The 15896-nt window shown below is 42.5% G+C and overlaps 1 protein-coding gene across 1 annotated transcript in view; it reads left to right on the forward strand.

The window, feature by feature from the left end:
* Nucleotides 1–15896, forward strand: part of TRABD2B (TraB domain containing 2B) — a 265256-nt gene that overhangs the window by 129907 nt on the left and 119453 nt on the right. Inside the window, exon 3 of the mRNA XM_021529047.3 lies at nucleotides 11660–11806. Coding sequence (XP_021384722.2) covers nucleotides 11660–11806 — 147 coding nt within the window. The remainder of the gene's footprint in view (nucleotides 1–11659; nucleotides 11807–15896) is intronic.

The following is a 15896-nucleotide window of genomic DNA, read 5'->3' on the forward strand; positions in this document are numbered from 1 at the left end:
ATTCCAGAGCTTCACCTCATCTCTAAGTAGTCCAGAACATTTGCTACTCAAAATCCAAGCAAAGTTTCTTAGAATTTTATAGTTATATTTTAAATTTGAGGAGCAATTAAATGGAAAGCATAACTGCCTGTGCACAAAATATAAACACAGCACAAAATTCCTTGCCAAGTGTATTAGTAAAGGATGGTTGAGTCAAGTTAATCTGATCAACTCCCATCTGCAAGGAAATTAGCCTATAAAGCCATGTGAACCTACTCCCCATCCTGCCTGGTTTATGGAAGGTAAAAAGACCCAGAGCAGGGAAGAAATGCAGATCAGATATTACTTCAAAATGGGCTGATCCCCCCACAGGTTTTGGAGGATGTCATTTCCTACCCGTGCACCATCCCTATCTCCTCCTCTGGGACTTGTGGGCAGGATTTCAGTGGGTGTCAATCACCAGGACAATGCTAAATTACACCATATGAGCCTCCTCCTACTGGTTGGAGTCAGCCTTAGGAAGTGAAGTGAAACCTGGAGGTAATTCTCTGTGCTCTGCTCAGAACCCACACCACTGCTTTGGGATTTCTCCTTGGCCATCTTCTCTTCTGTCCTGAGGTAGAGTAGTGGAATGAAGCCTCTGAGCTCCAGCCCCACTGGCATGATTGTGCAAAAGGCTGTTATCCATCCATATTATTCCAGGGCATGAGCAAAGGCATTTGCTTTTGGGAATTGCTTTTTCTCCCTTTGAGGTCTTCAGGACTTGTCTGAGCTGTGTCCTCATGTTCAATGCCTTCAGTGACTGTAGGATTTCTGGAAATCTTCCTGGTGAAGTGCAGCTGGAGAGGGAAAAACCTACTGGACATTTATGGAGTGTTTCAGGGGTTGGCAGCATGCAATTGCTTAGTTGTGGGTGTATTTACAGAGCATCAGCATTAAACGGGCAAGGAAAAAGAGGAGGGGGGGAAAGAAGGAGTTTATTTGGCTCAAATTCTGAGAGTGCATGTAAGGAGTGAGGAGATACAGCTAAAGGACCAGAAGGTGAACCTGAGGCAGATCTCTATTGTTTATGTGAGGAAATAGCCCACCTTCAGTAATATATGAAGCTGTGCAAAGAATATTCTTCTACATCCGTTCTTAGTTGGAAGAAAAAAGAAAATGAAATTGTTACTTGAATAAAGTGCTTTCTTCAGAATTTGTCAATTTAAAGAAATGCTCTGCAGCAGCATCTGGTTCCTGGCTCTAGCCAGGAGATGAAGAATCTGAGAACACTCTCCTTGGTTCTTTAGCAGCATATCCTGACTGGTAGTTGATTTGATAGGTGTTCTCTGACTGGAGTGGAGACTGTTTAGGCTAGGTTTAAAAAAACCTTCAAGCAAAAAGATCTTTTAGTTCCAATGATAATAAAAATATAATTATAGTTATCTTTCAAGAGACATCTATAACCTCCCATAATTCATACATGGGAGCATTAGATTGAGGGAGCCAGTATATAGTAGAAAATAAAGTGTCTGAATTTATCATTCTTACTTTGAAAGCTAACAGAGAAGTTTGTTGCAAATAATTAATTTTATAATTTTCTTCTGGCTTGGCAACTTGACTGTGAATTGCAGTTTCCTTGAAGCTATTTGTTAGCTGAATTTATTTGCTGAATAATTGATGTAAATATCTCAGTGAATAGTAAGTAATTATTCTCGGCCTCTGCTTAATTTGAAGGAAAGTGCTTGGCTGCAAGTAGATGATATTAGAAATTTGAGCTACTGTGATTTGATGGGTAGGTCACCTTCTTTCCCTGGCTAACTGAATTTGGAGTAATTTTAATGTAGACTGTACCAGGGCTGCAACACTCTGGAGGGGAGCACCAGCTTCAGCCATTTTCATGCTTCGATGCAGCAGCTCTGGGAGAGGGAGGCAGCACGAGGGATGAACAGTGCACTGCCCATCACCTGTGCTTTACAAGGTCTGCCCTGGAACCCTGACCCCAAGGATATAACTGTGGATTCCCAAGAGGAAAGAGGGGCTGTCCTGGAAAGGCCACCCAGGGACCTCTGTGCCCTGTAACAACTGGCACAGATTGGGTCCCATCATCTGTCCTGGTTCAGGGCATTGGTTTGCTCCAGGTGGGGAAGACCCAAAGAGAGCAGCTGTCAGATCAAGCTCTGTGTTTCTTAGGAGACATGGGGTACTCCATGTCTAGTCACTATGTACCCCAATGCAGAAACATCTTGCATAATAAAATTATTTCATGTTGAGATAATGCTAAGCTAAAGGAAAAAACAACAGTTCAAAACAAGTGCTTCTCCCTGATGAGTTCAGCTCCCTGCTTCCTCATGAAGTTTTTCTTATGCTGTTTTAAATTGTATTTTTTTTTCCCCTTTCCATGCTGGACCTCATGAAGATTCATCCTCCTTTAGGCTTAGGAAACATTCCCTTTTCTACAGCTGTTAACTCAGTTGTGCTCAGGTGGAGACTAGAAAGCTGAGACAGTTGTTGCCCCAAAGTGTTTGTCCTTGGCCAAAAGTTGCAGCTCCATCTGGTTCCCTGGAAAATGCTCCCCTTCCTGATGGGCTGTGATTTACTCTCCAGGATAGACACATATTGAAATTGGCACCTGCTTGTGCTGATACCCCGGGCTGGGAGTTGGAAATTCAGGACAGAAAGATCTGTGTGCCCTCCAGCCATTCCTGCTGCAGGAGCACTTTGGAAAGGGGCCGTGCTGGCATCGTGAGGTGTTAAGCTGGGATGGCTGAAGGAGTTAATCTGCTGCCTCACTGTAATATAATAGAAAGAAAAACATGCCTGTAGGGCTAGTCCATTTTACTATGTAGCTTCAGCTGGTAATTAAAAAGCAACAGTTCAAAATTAAGCAGTAATATGAATAAACCCCAAATTAAATATACCCAGGACAGGTTGCATTTTTCAGTGGGTGGATGCTTAGCATATCATGAAAGTAAACTTTTTTTTAAAAAATGTCTCAGGCTGGGTGTCTAAAGCTGGGAGTTCCCCAAACCACCCAAAAGCTTTGCTTTTCTCCATGAGGGTGCCCCTTTCATTGCAGCTCACTCGTCACTGGGGCCAACTAGTCCGCTCCACTCAGGGCATGTTCCCACATTCCTTCTGTTACAGTGGAGACAAAAAAAGAAAAATCGAAACCCCAGAAGGGCCCGGTAACAATTTTACTTGTGAGCCGAGCGCAAACATGGTTTCAGGTTCTTGGGAAGGATTTCATGTGCCCCCTCTGAAGGTGAAAGGACAATGTGCCCATTTAAGGTGGAGAAAAGTGATCGTGGGTGCTGCCCCCTGGGCATCCTGCCAGGCTTCCATTTGGGAGTGAAATTGCTGAGCAGAGCAGCAGGCTAAGAGCTCCTCTCTGCGTAGAGCAGGCGGATGGCTGCTCCTCAGAAGAGTGGTGCAACCAAGCACAGGGATAATTTTGAGGTGAAAGGCATGGGGAGCAGGGAGGTGGGTGGGAAGGGTGATAGGAGAAGAGGTATTTTCATCCACAAGGTCCCCAACTGGCAGATTTCCAGAAGATGGGAAGTGTTGTCTGAGAAAAGTTCACACTCTGCTCACCTCATTTCTTACATGCTTTTCCAAAGTATCTGCTACCAGACACTTTTGGGGATGTTGGGCTTATCGGAGCTCTCTGTTCTTGTTTCAATGACACCTTTGAGCAACGTGCTGCAGACGCTGCAGCACCTCTGCTGGAACACCGCTCTTCTCCAGAAACCTCCTCACAGACCTCTAGTGCCCACAGAGCTCTTGTGTTAAATGGGGGGTGTGTGGGGGTGAGTTTCCTGACACTGAGGCAGCATTTGGGCTTCCTGGACACAGGGGGTTTGCTCTTGGCTAGTTAGTGGTGAGATACCCCCAGAACAGGAATGACAAAGTGGAGCTGGAGTCCAAGCAAGGCTTGCTGGGGTGGTGGCACAGGGGGCAATGGTGGGGCCCCAGAGGTGTGCAGGAGCCAGGCTGGCAGCCAGCCCAGGGCAGCACCAGATGGGCAGCACCAGATAGGCAGCAGGGCCCTGTCCAGGTTGTCCCACTGGAACACTGCCTGCTTTGTCTGGGTGGGAAATGGCCCTGCCTTCTTCTGTGCCTGTGGGTTCCACGTGATCCAGGGCTGCTGCTTTAGACATCCAGTGTCACACAGTCCATATCCTTTCTCTTTGTGGAGCTGGGTCCATTCACGCCAATTGAGCACTCCAGCCTTTTGCCCTCACAATGATCTGATATGTTTTATGGGTTGTTTAAAATCAAGCCCAGTTGCCAGCTACTTGGTCCTGGAAGACTTGTTACTGCTTTGCTACAAATTAAACCAAACGGTGAAAAGAAAGAAGCCAAAGCAATTTACACCATCATGTCTGACTTGATTAAAACTAATACGGGATTTTTAGGTTACTGTATTTTGTTGTCCAGTATGTCCTTTCTTTAAGCCATGTAACTGAATAGCTGATTTGAGTTCTAGGAAGGAGGAATATGCTTTAGAACCACTCTGAATTCAACCATCCTTCAAGAAGGAAGAGTGCTCTCTCGTGCCAGAAGTATGAACTAATCTTACTGAGTGTTTACTTTTTTGTTTACAAGACCTAAGACTCCAGTGCAGAAGTCTAAACAGTGACACTTGGACCTGCAAGCCATCACTGCTGGGCAGGGCGTTGGTAACTGGAACTGGTTGCACTTCATTGTAAAACCACTTGCAGAACTAGACTGCTCAGACTGTAACTCATTTGGTGAAAATATTTAACCTTTTAGATAAGTTTACTCATCAAAGTTAATCTGCTGAGTTTGGCACAGCTGAGAAAAAAGACCGATGCAGAAGTACTGGATGCAAGTAAATCCTGCATACAAAATCCACAAAAGTTCTTAATTTATATTGCAAATTTAACAGAAGTAATTCTGTCCCTTCCAGAGTTTCAGTTCTGATTAAAATGCAAATCTGTCTTCCCGTTGTTTCTTAATTTATTTCCTAAGCTTGAATGTGGGCATTGACCAAAGCAGAGTTATCCTGCAGAGCTTCTGCTCACTCACACTGTGACTGGTTGGACATCAAGCTGAGTTACTGGCAAAAGAGACCCTGCTGATGATGTGGTGAGGGCATTGAAACATCCTTCCACAGTGTAGTGGTTCACAAAAGGGAAAAGGATGGAAATTCCATATCAAAGCTTTTTCCCTCATCGCTTCTTCTATGTTAATTTGGACTCTAAGTACCTTTAGCAAGTAACTGAGATCACTGCCACTAGAAGAAAAGTTTTCAGATCTTACCCTCATTCCAATACTGCCTTTGCTGCAGCTGCTGCTGACTTCAGGTTACATACTTAAGACCTTTATTTGGATTTTATTGACCTATTTAGAGTGGGTGTGGTATTTATAGTGTATTATAGTATAAGTTTTAAAAGTGCTTCCAGAACAGAAATTAATTCCATGTCTTTGTTGTCTTAATGACCTTGTGCAAGAGAAGACACACATCTAGGAGCCCAAACTGTTGCTGTCTTGTCTGTTCTATCATGTAACCCACCGAGCCCCCAAAGTGCTGCTCTCTAGGGTCTCACTGAATCCTGTGCCTGCCCCAGCCCTACTGAAGCCAGGAACTTGGAGCAGAAGCAATAGTGTAGTAGGGTCAGCCCAGGGATTTTCATCAACCAGGAGACTCCTTTTCTGGCTTGGGGAGCTTAAGGCTGAGAGAATGGAGTTCTCATGCACTCCGCAGTGTTTGATGTCTGGAAATTTTCTGTTGGTTTTTGATTCAATCAAACCACAGCAAAAATAAAATAAAAAAAATACTTTTGCCTGGGCAAGTTTATTGTGGGATCTCTGCATAAGGAGAGAAGTCAGGAGGCTAAAGTCAAGCTGTTGGAGTCAACCTCAGCTGGAGCTTTGGGCAAATAGGACTGAAAACTGGGGCCTGAATGTCCCTGCAGCTTTCCTAGCATTAAGAAAACCAACCTTAGTCCAGTGGCTGGACATCAGTAGCGTGACTGCTCTGCCCTGGGCCGTACCCCTGTGTCACTGTCATGGCTGAGCCCTGGGATGGGTGGTGGTTTGGGGTTTCTCCAAGCACCTCAGTCAGATTCAAACTGGTTTATTAAACTGGTTAATTGGCAGCTTGAAAGGGAGGGGGAAAGCAAGGTCCCTAGGTCTCCCTGGTCAGTGCCAAGCCGCAGACTGTTAACTACTCCTGCCTTTCAGAAGCAATAACTGCGGATTTGGGGAACATATGGAACTAACTAGCCGAAAGGCTTTTATGAGCAGCTTTAACAGGGAGCACGGTTTGTGAGTAGAAATTCCAGTGGATGAGTTAATAGTTTCACTTTCCTTAGCTGTCCCTTTATAGGAAAAACAACAACAAAGCTGGGCACGTTCCTCCCACAGCCCCAGCTGTACAATGTGCCAATGCATCCAGGATTTCGTTTGGACACTGGGGGAGTCCTTTAGTAGATCCCCCAGGACCTGTTTTTCCAGAGCTATTTCCTGATGCTGACCTCATTAGGTGAGTTTCACAGCTCACTAATTCCTAGCAATAGCACAAGAGATTCAAGGAAAGGGGAAACCCGTCTTCTGTAAACCAATGGAACTGAACAGATTTGGGCAAGCGCTTTTATTGCTTTTCATTAATCTGGAAAATCAGGGACTTGAATTTTTCTTTCTTAGATTTTTTTTTTTCCCAAGTAACTATTTTGACCTGAAACTGTATATTTGATTTTCTGTTAGATCACAGATTAGGATAACTAAGAAAGAAGAACCCCTGCAGAACTGTTTATCCCAATATTTATGTTGCAGTTTGTTTTGAACCAAGTAGGAGAATGGGTATTTCTTTTCTGGAATTGCAGTCTTGGCACTGACAGGATATAGTCACTCAAACACTTCCAGTAATGCTTATTTAGTGTTTGCATTGTGGTGGCACGTGTCCAAAAGAGAGAGCAAAGGAAAACAATAAGTTGCCTGCTCAAAAGCTGACATCACAGTGTGAAATTTAAGTACTTGTTTTTGTGGTATTGTTATTAATCATGGGTCTGTGCAGGGGTCATCCTGTAATTCCAGCTACTGGAGTCCTGTGAATGCAAAGCTTGGCCTGAGAGTTTTCCTAGGGTTGCCTTTCATCTTCAAGTCTCCTGTATAGCAAACATACCAGAAGAACTCAGCTCCAATTTGTCTTAAGCTTAAAAAAAAAAAAGTGTTTCTTGTGTTGTAATGCCTGAATTTGTTGTCTGTTTTATCAGCAATATATTTCATAGGAAGGTTTGGGACCACTCAAGCATTTTATTTTGAATAAGGTTTCCTCATCTTATTTTACAGGTGCTTAATAGATGTCCCACAAAGCGCTTTTTTTTTCCCATTGTGGCATTGTTTGGGGATTTAGTTATAAAAATTGAAGAGGTGGATCTGGCAACCTTTCCACTTGATTCCACATGTGGATAGGTCCACCTGTTCACCACTGATGTAACCAGGAATGATGGTATATTTGATACAGGTTAGCTTGGGTTTTGTTTTCTGGGCCTTCTTATGCTCTTCAGCTAGAGACAAATGTCCAGAACATGGATAAGGTGAAGTTCTCTGGCACAGAGGCTGTGATTTCTCCTGCTTAGCTATCACATGCAGCATTAGCATAGTGCTGTGCAGCCTTCAAATGCCCAATTTGAAGCTGCTGGCCTGGCACAATAAAACAGGGTATGTGAATGGTTGTGGGAGTACCTTAGAACAAATGGCATTTTCATCTAGCTTTTCTCCCAGGTTCAGTGAAGAAAATTATTTCTGCTAGAAAGGCTGGAGTGTTCCTAAGCCAAATCCAAATACACACTTATTCACTCTTCCCTCCTTAAAAAGGTGGCAGTGGTTCTCTAGGTCTGTTTCTGTAGATTAGATTTACTTCCCTAAAAACCAACTCTCATTAAATTATCACATAAAATCAAACCTCCAACCTCACCAATGTATCTGCAGAACAATATTCAAACTGTCCCAAGGACAACTGCTGATGCCAACACTTCTGGGCAGTGCCAGCCTCGAGACCTTAGGACTTGCTGCAGTTGTGTCTGCCTGCTTTTTATGTGTGGTTTGGAGGTTTTATAATCCTTTACCTTTTTGAAGGTGAAAGTTAAACACCATAAACATTCAAGTTGACTTATATGGGAGTTTTGCTTTTGTAACCCATTCCTTCTGTTCCTGTGTGACTCCTGGCTCTGCAATCCAGAAGCACAGAGAGGGGGAATACTGTGTGAGTGTCAAGGTGATCAGTAAATCTGTTAGTGAAGGTCTTCACTGGTCCAGCCCCTTTTTCTTGAGAGATCCAAAGGCTGTGCAAAACAATTCAAAAAATGTCTGGACCAGGGTCCCTGGCACTGTATAGAACTAGTGGGACCCACTCTCACTGACCGTAAAACAGGACTGCCCTGAGGGCTGAGCTGGTGTCTCCAAATAAAATCTCTGCAGTGGGCAATGACACCACCCAGATTAAAAGGTTGGACAGTCAAAGTGGTGCACAGAGACAGATGTGCAAAAATGTCTTCAAAGCACACCAGGGTGAGGACCATAAATTGTGTGAATAAAAATGCACTTCCCAAGAGCCAAAGTCATAACTTCCCATTGCTTCCCAGAACAAATCCCGTCTGCTCTGTTTATTAGGTGGGACTGTGTATAGGCAGTCACTCTTAAGTGTGTTTATTTTGAACTCATCAGTTGTTCAGTAATCTCAGGCAGCTCTGGGAGATTTAACTCAGATAGAGGATTAGGCTGGGGGTCGTGGGGTCAGTGATATTAAGATAGAGAGAAGGGAAGGAAACAGCGTTTTTGTGGCATTATCTGAACAGTAAGGAAAAATAAATTCTGGTTTTAAGCTGGCTTTAACCTGACTCTGACGGAAATGGTCTACAAATCCAGCCAGGAAGCAGCAATTGTGATGAGACCCTGCCTCTCTTTAAATTTGTTTTAAGCCACCCAACCAAAATCCATGGTAGTTATGGCTTGTTTAAGCAAGACTTCTCTAGAAAATGGTTAATTACATATTCAAGTGTTTCAGTTTCTGATTTTAGCTTTCTTCCTAAAATAAAATCTGTAGATTAGCTTTTGGGGCAGAAGTTTGAACCCAGTGCTGAGCTCCCCACAGTGACAGCAGCGTGCTGGATGGGTTCAGCTGGTGGCCAACAGCACCTTGAGATCTCAAAGCTGCTCTGAGGCAGAAAGCAGGGAAATGAATGTCCTGGCACCAATGAAATCATGGGGGGCCATCTGCCAAAAACTGTAAAATAACTCATTCTCTCTCATTTGGAATCTTTGGTGTCTTGTAAGAAGTGAACTTGTATGGTGAACTTCTCTGGATCTTCTTTAATTTCTCAGTATCTCTAACCCACTGTAAATGTGACTGAAATAATGTAGTAGGTTCCAAACTTATTCAGAGGAGAAAGACCCAAAGCATTAATGCACAGGACTGGTTTCCCCCCACCCAAAAAAAAAAGGGGGGGGGGAGGTTGGGGGGAAGGCATTGGGAGTAAAGTAAGTAAGGATTTGTTTATTGCCTTCTTAATATTTTATCATAAAACACAGTCTTGCCTCAGGGCTTGTTGGTGGTTTGTATATGTGTGTGTGCCTGTGTGTATACATATTTTTGTATATAAAATCCAGTAACATCCATTGTTTAAAAAATCAAAAATGAGGAGGATTTTGCTAAAAGCATTTTGGGAAAACCTCTGCTCTCATTTTTCCTGTCAATGTTTTTCTAAGCTTTTATTTTTATTAGTCAAAATGTTTAGAATCCCCAGGAAATCCTGGGATGAACCATTTCCTCTTCAAGCTGTAGCCCTTAGGGGAAAAAGAAAAAGCTCAGATCCTTTCAAACATTAGAAATTTTTCATATTTTTTAAATTAGAGAAATACTAAGTTAGGAGGATGCTTAACTACAAGCCATGGTGCCAGGAAAGCTTGATCTCTTTGTAGAAAAGCCTGGAGAAACCCTTAGATCTGAGCAAGGAAATCTTTTCGGCTTGGCTCCTAATGGGGAACTGATTGCCAAACTGAGGTATAACAGGTTCAGTTGAAAGACCATCTTTTTTTTTTAAAGTAAATTAAAAACTAGCATTTGCTTTTTCTCAACCCAATTTGTGTATGTTAGTTAGCATTTAACAGCTTTTTATTGAGGCTGTTAGTGCCCTGAAGAGCCATTGTTATAATTAATATTGCTAACATTATCAATGTTATTATTAATAATTTAATATAAAATACTCATTTTTTATATACATGGGATTTTGCAACTTCCTCTCCTTCACCTTCAGATAAACTTCAACGGGAATCATAATTTAAAACTAAAAGCTTCCATCCTGCAAATACATATGTAAATTGCTGATTTTAAACTCCTCTTGGGTTCACTCCTTGAAGTGGGTTCAGTTGCTAAAATGTAAGAAGGTAAGAATTCAGGTCCCAGACTGGAGCTCAGCGGGGATTACCTTGCCCTGATTTTGAGATGATTGTTATTCTCTGGGAAGGATGGGACAATGCTGTTATAAATGAGAAAAGCTCAAAAAGTGGTGAAATATGAGACTGAGGGGTGCAGGAGTCTTTTCATGAAAAATGACACATCAATATAATTTTTCAGAAGTCTGAATTCACAGTAACCACATTCCACTTTATTTTAGGAAAAGTGTGTTTGTTTATTTATATAGTTCATGACAAAAGTATTCACTGTTATTTTTCTGATTTATTAATCTACTTTTTATCGAGTTTCTTCAGAAAGTTCTTGGAAAGCAGAACGTGTAAAGCCCAGATTTGGTGGTTATTGAATCACCAAGTATATATTACTCCCACAGTCTGTCACAAATCTAAAAAGATTTTTGGTCGTTCATATGTAATTTAGTGGTCCTTTTTTTATTTGGTTTTATTTGGTTTTTTGTTGGGGAGGCATGGGGGGTTTTTTGTGGTGGGCTTTTTTTGGGGTGGGGGGTTTTTTGTTTGTTTACTTGGGTTTTTTTAGGCTTTGTTTGGTAATTCAAGGGAAAAATATCTAATATTTAAGGATTTTTTTTTTTTGTTATCCAAAATTATGCAATAAATTGTGCTTCTGCTTTTTTGGTATTTTTCAGGTTTGGGATGAGGATACTGTTGGGTCAGTCTGTTGGGATAGTGTTACAGATTGGTGTCTCTGTTCTCACTTGGCAAATGGTAGGGTAAAGGAGGAAAGACAAAAGGAGGGAGACTAATAAGGAATTTCCTAAAGTTTCTGTTATTAAAAGCATGCACAAAGTTCCAATACACCTTTGACTTCAGAAGTTCAGATTATTTTGATTTTTTTCTCGAAAACCTGTCAACTGAGTTTGGGCTTTGGATTTAAACTAGGGTACAGGAAACAGGCAGAGACACCTAGACACCCTCAATTAGGGGAGTTTCCATTCCAGTGTCTGTCATGAAGCAAATTAACCAGCACAGAGAGCCCAGGAGTTCTGAGACTGTGACCTCTGAGCAGTAGGTATCTGTTATGAAGTTACACTCTGTGGAGAATATGATAGGGTCTTGCATCTGAATGCTTTTCCATTTGGGAATGCCTGAAGACCATCCCGTGTTACTGTGGGCCAGAATGGATAAAGGGAATAGACTTCAGCTGGAGGAAAGTCTTTCAAAGTTTTTTCCTGTAGTCCTTGTTGTTTTGATTCCTACTGTCTTTAACTTTTTCTCTCTTTTCCTGCCTGTGTTTCTGCAGGTGCTGTTTGCTCTAAACCAAACTCTGCTCCAACACGAAAGCCTTCGAGCAGGGAGTTTGCAGGCCCCCTACACCACTGAGGATCTCATCAAGCACTACAACTGTGGAGACCTGAATGCTGTGATATTCAACCATGACACTTCTCAGGTGAGCAGAGCTGTTCCAGATGGGCCAGAGAATGGAGGGAAAATCAGCTGCTTTAATAGCAGCATCCCAGTCATCACTTCATATTCTGATCCCTCTTTCCCCTCTTCCTTTTAATGCCCTGTTTTTTCTTTCCACACATGCCTCATTTGCCTGGTGAGAGAGTGGAATTTCCCTGGTTTTGCTCAGGCTCTGGGGAATCATAGAATGGTTTAGGTTCAAAAAGACCTCCAAGATCATCAAGTTTACTGCTAAGCCAGCACTGCCAAGTCCACAGCTAAACTGTGTGCCCAAGCACCACATCCACACATCTTTTAAATACCTCCAGGGATGGTGACTCCAACACTTCCCTGAGCAGCCTGTTCCAATGCTTGACAGCCCTTTTGATGAATAAATTTTTCCTAATGTCCAATCCAAACCTCCCCAATGCCACTTGAGGCTGTTTCCTCTTGTCCTACTGCTTGTTACTAGGAATAAGGAATGGACTGCCTGGAAAACTTTCCTAGGGATGTTCTTGAAAAAAGGTGAATTCTGGATGTTTGGGGCTGTTGAATGTAGACTCCTCATTAAGGGTGGAGGAAGAATCTTTGTAATGTTTGAGTATATATATAAAGAGGAAGTGGACTTTATGTAAATACTCTTTAAAGTAAATAACCTCTCAAACATGTCATAATTCAGTAATTCTGTGTGTGTCTCAGACAGCCCTTCAGTCTCTGTTTATCTTAGTTATCCAAAGCTATTAAAAATTCTCAAGGGAGCAGAAATCTGCTTTCCAGACCAGTTTGATGCTTCATGGCAAACTGAGATTCCTCTTTCTCCTTTCCAGTTAATTCTATGAAAACTTGGTCTTTGGATGTCATCTCCAACATCTCCTTTTTTTGGGATCAGTATTCCCAGATTGCAGTTTAAGGTGCAGTGACTCACTTGGGGCAAACCTGTGCAAATTTGACAGCCAAACATTATATGTGCCTTGCCAGTGAAAGGATTAAATCATGATAGCAGTCTACCATGAGTAAATGCAAATCAAGGAGAGCTATGTGACTTCCAGGGAGAGCTGAGATGGGGTAAGCTCAGTCTGTGGATTGGGACAGGGGCTCTGTGGGTCACTTGTTTCTCAGCAGAATAGCTGGCCAAGCAAGTGGGGCCCCAACGTGGGATAAAACCCTTTTGGTGTCCCCATTAACTCAGTCTTAGAAGATGAAGCATTTTTTTAGTGTGACTGAGCAGGAAATACCAGGGTGGTTAACATGGCATCACTGAAACAGAGTGTGTCATACCAAAGCTGCCAGAGCTGTTCGTTCTGGTCAGCTTTGCACTGAAAAGTGAGGGGAGAAAGCAGCTTGGGTAGGAATATGTCTTTTAAGATGGGGAATATGAGTTGGAAAAGGAAGAGAGCTCATGACTTTCAAGGGTCCTGGAGAAGTCAGTGGTTGTAACTATTCCTGAAATGTTGAGGCACAACACACATCCTAAACAAGGAATAAACAAGCAAGATGTAGTGGAATATTTGCCATGGATGCTATGAAAGAATTGCTAGTAGTCAAACCCATGAAGACAGTGCTGGTGTCTGAATGTCCTTGGTCACCTTTTAATCTCCACCAGTGTGATTTCTCCTAATAAGTAAAGCCTTTATCCCTAAGATGTTGTTGTCTTTCATAGCAGTTGCATGGACTCACAGACACCTCTGTTTTATTGATACATTGTCCTATAACAGACCTGTGGGTTAGACTTGAGAGGAACCTTTTGCTGTAAAAACTTCTTTATTCCTGCAAATTATTGGATTAAGTGTGAGTTTCAAAACAGTGTTAAAGACAGAAGAAAGAAGCAGCAACCATTCTAAGCTCAAGCCCTGGTGTTAGTCATGGTCCCAGAGTGCACACAGTTGATGGAGATTATAACACTTACAGGCCATGGAAAATTAAAATCCTTCTATGTTTACTGGTCCCTGCAGAACTCTAAATATTGTGCAGTACTGCTGGGTAAAGAGTTTTTTTGTTTGGTAGTGTTTTTATAAACCAGCTCTATGCCATTTATTTTAACTGCAAGCAGAACAAAATAGAAAATTAAAACATAAAATAAACTCCCTATTCAAATCAGGTTTTGCCAGTTGGGGTCATTCCAAAGTCTGTGGTTTTTTGCAAGGATGAAAGACTGTCTGTCATGGAGAGTTTTTGCCATTTGGTTACCAAATTAGATAGCCTGACTCAGATATTACACATGAAAGATCCTCCGTGGGATCTCTCTCTGGAGACATTAAATGTGGGCACAGGGATTTATCACGTGCTGAGTCTGTTGCAGTTCAGGGCAGGTACCCATGCCAGTCTTGGGACAAGAATGCCACAGAGAGTGTGTCCCTATTTCCATGATACCCAGCTGCTGGCCCAGCTCTTTAGAGGTTCTGATAAGAGTTGAAGCTGGTAATGTTACTACAACCTTGTAATACCCCGTAGTATGGAACAAAAGGTCAGGAATGGGGTTGTAAGAATCAACACCTATGTGAATGCTGGAGGCCAGGGAATTCAGCTCCATCTGGGGCAACTCAGGAGAACTGCAAAAGGATGTGACTCACTCTTTGAGGACTAATTTGGGATGCTGTTTAAGGTTATTCATGCCTGCTTGTCCCTCGAAGGTTATCAGGAGCTGTAGAATAAAGGTAAACTGTCCATCAGTTGGCTCAGTTCAGAGCTGATGTTTGAGGTGGCTGTAATGGACTGGGAAGGAGGTGACAAGGTCGCTGTGGGGACGGTGGCAGGGAGAGGGAGAGTATTTATGTGGGTGCAGTAACTTCCTAAATGCCTCCAGCATGACTCTTCAGTGATGAAGCAGCTTCAGCTGTCTGCAAGATGCTGAGCTGGCTTTAGTGCAAAAATCATCTTGAAGCAGAAAAGAGGAAATACCAGCATTGTTGACCTGACATGTTACGATAAGTTCCTTGAGCTCTTGAGCCTCCCCAGGAGATTTTGGGAAGTGTGAGGTTTCCTGCACATTCCTGGGTCCTGCAGCTTTGGGAGGAGAGGGCAGAGTCCTTCTGGGGCCAAGACTGTGCCAAGAGGGTGCACAGACAGGATGGTGCTGGGAGGAAAGGTGCAGGGGAAGGTACTTCCTAGTCCAAAGCAGGTTTTAGGTCAGAAGACAGCTCCTTTGTCACCCATGGGTAGGGAAAGAACCACCCCAGGGATATGCTGCTAATCTTGGGCTTGGGAAGTGCAGCTTAGCCAGGGTGCCCAGAAGGGAGGGGTGTGAGCAGGGCCCCATGTTCCTGACTCTTTCCTTTCCCAGAGCCATCAGCCCTGATGAGTGTGGAGGAATAAACAAATGCTTCTCAGTTTCAGTGGGTTTTTTAAATTTTATTTTAATTAAGAACAGTGAAAGAGGAAACACCTCTGCTTTCCTGTGGTTATACTGCATTCATCATTCCTCTCCCTCTACATTTTTTAAACTTTGTTTGTAAGCAGCATTTTATCAAATGTAAAAACCCTTACTTAAACTTAGTAAAATTTTATGGGGGAGAATTTAGTAAGTAAGACTATGACCCAAAAGTGCTGGAGGAAACTCCTCTCTTTTTTCAATAACCTTCTTCAAACACTTGATTCTCTTGTGACTTTTGCGATCAAGAGGCTTATGTTGAGGCTCCTGGGCAGAGAGTCAAAATGATCCTGAAGAGAAAGTAAAGCTAAAGATAGGATGAGTGTATTTTCTGCTCTTTCTCCAGCCTATTTTTCCCCTTGAAGAAGTCAGTTTCTTTCTCTGCTTTTATAAATGTTCCCTAAAAGGAAAAATGGATTGGATTGGATTGGATTGGATTGGATTGGATTGGATTGGATTGGATTGGATTGGAATCAGTAGTTTTGACTTCTGTATTCTGTCTGAAGCTCTTGCTAGGGAATTGAGGTCAGTGTGTTCAGAAGTATTAAAATGCAAAAAATCTGTTAGTTCAAAATTAGAAAATTATCTGTCTCCAGATGATACCTTTTTTACCTAAGCTAAACTTTTAGCTAAAGCTTTTCTAGCTTTACCGGTTAAGAAATTGCCTAGTCACCCAAAGCCTCCATGAAGAAAAAGTAGGGTGCAGAACAATTTATTGTTTATTGTG

This window comes from Lonchura striata, chromosome 8 (assembly GCF_050655825.1).
Source record: "Lonchura striata isolate lonStrDom1 chromosome 8, ASM5065582v1, whole genome shotgun sequence".
Taxonomy (NCBI): domain Eukaryota; kingdom Metazoa; phylum Chordata; class Aves; order Passeriformes; family Estrildidae; genus Lonchura; species Lonchura striata.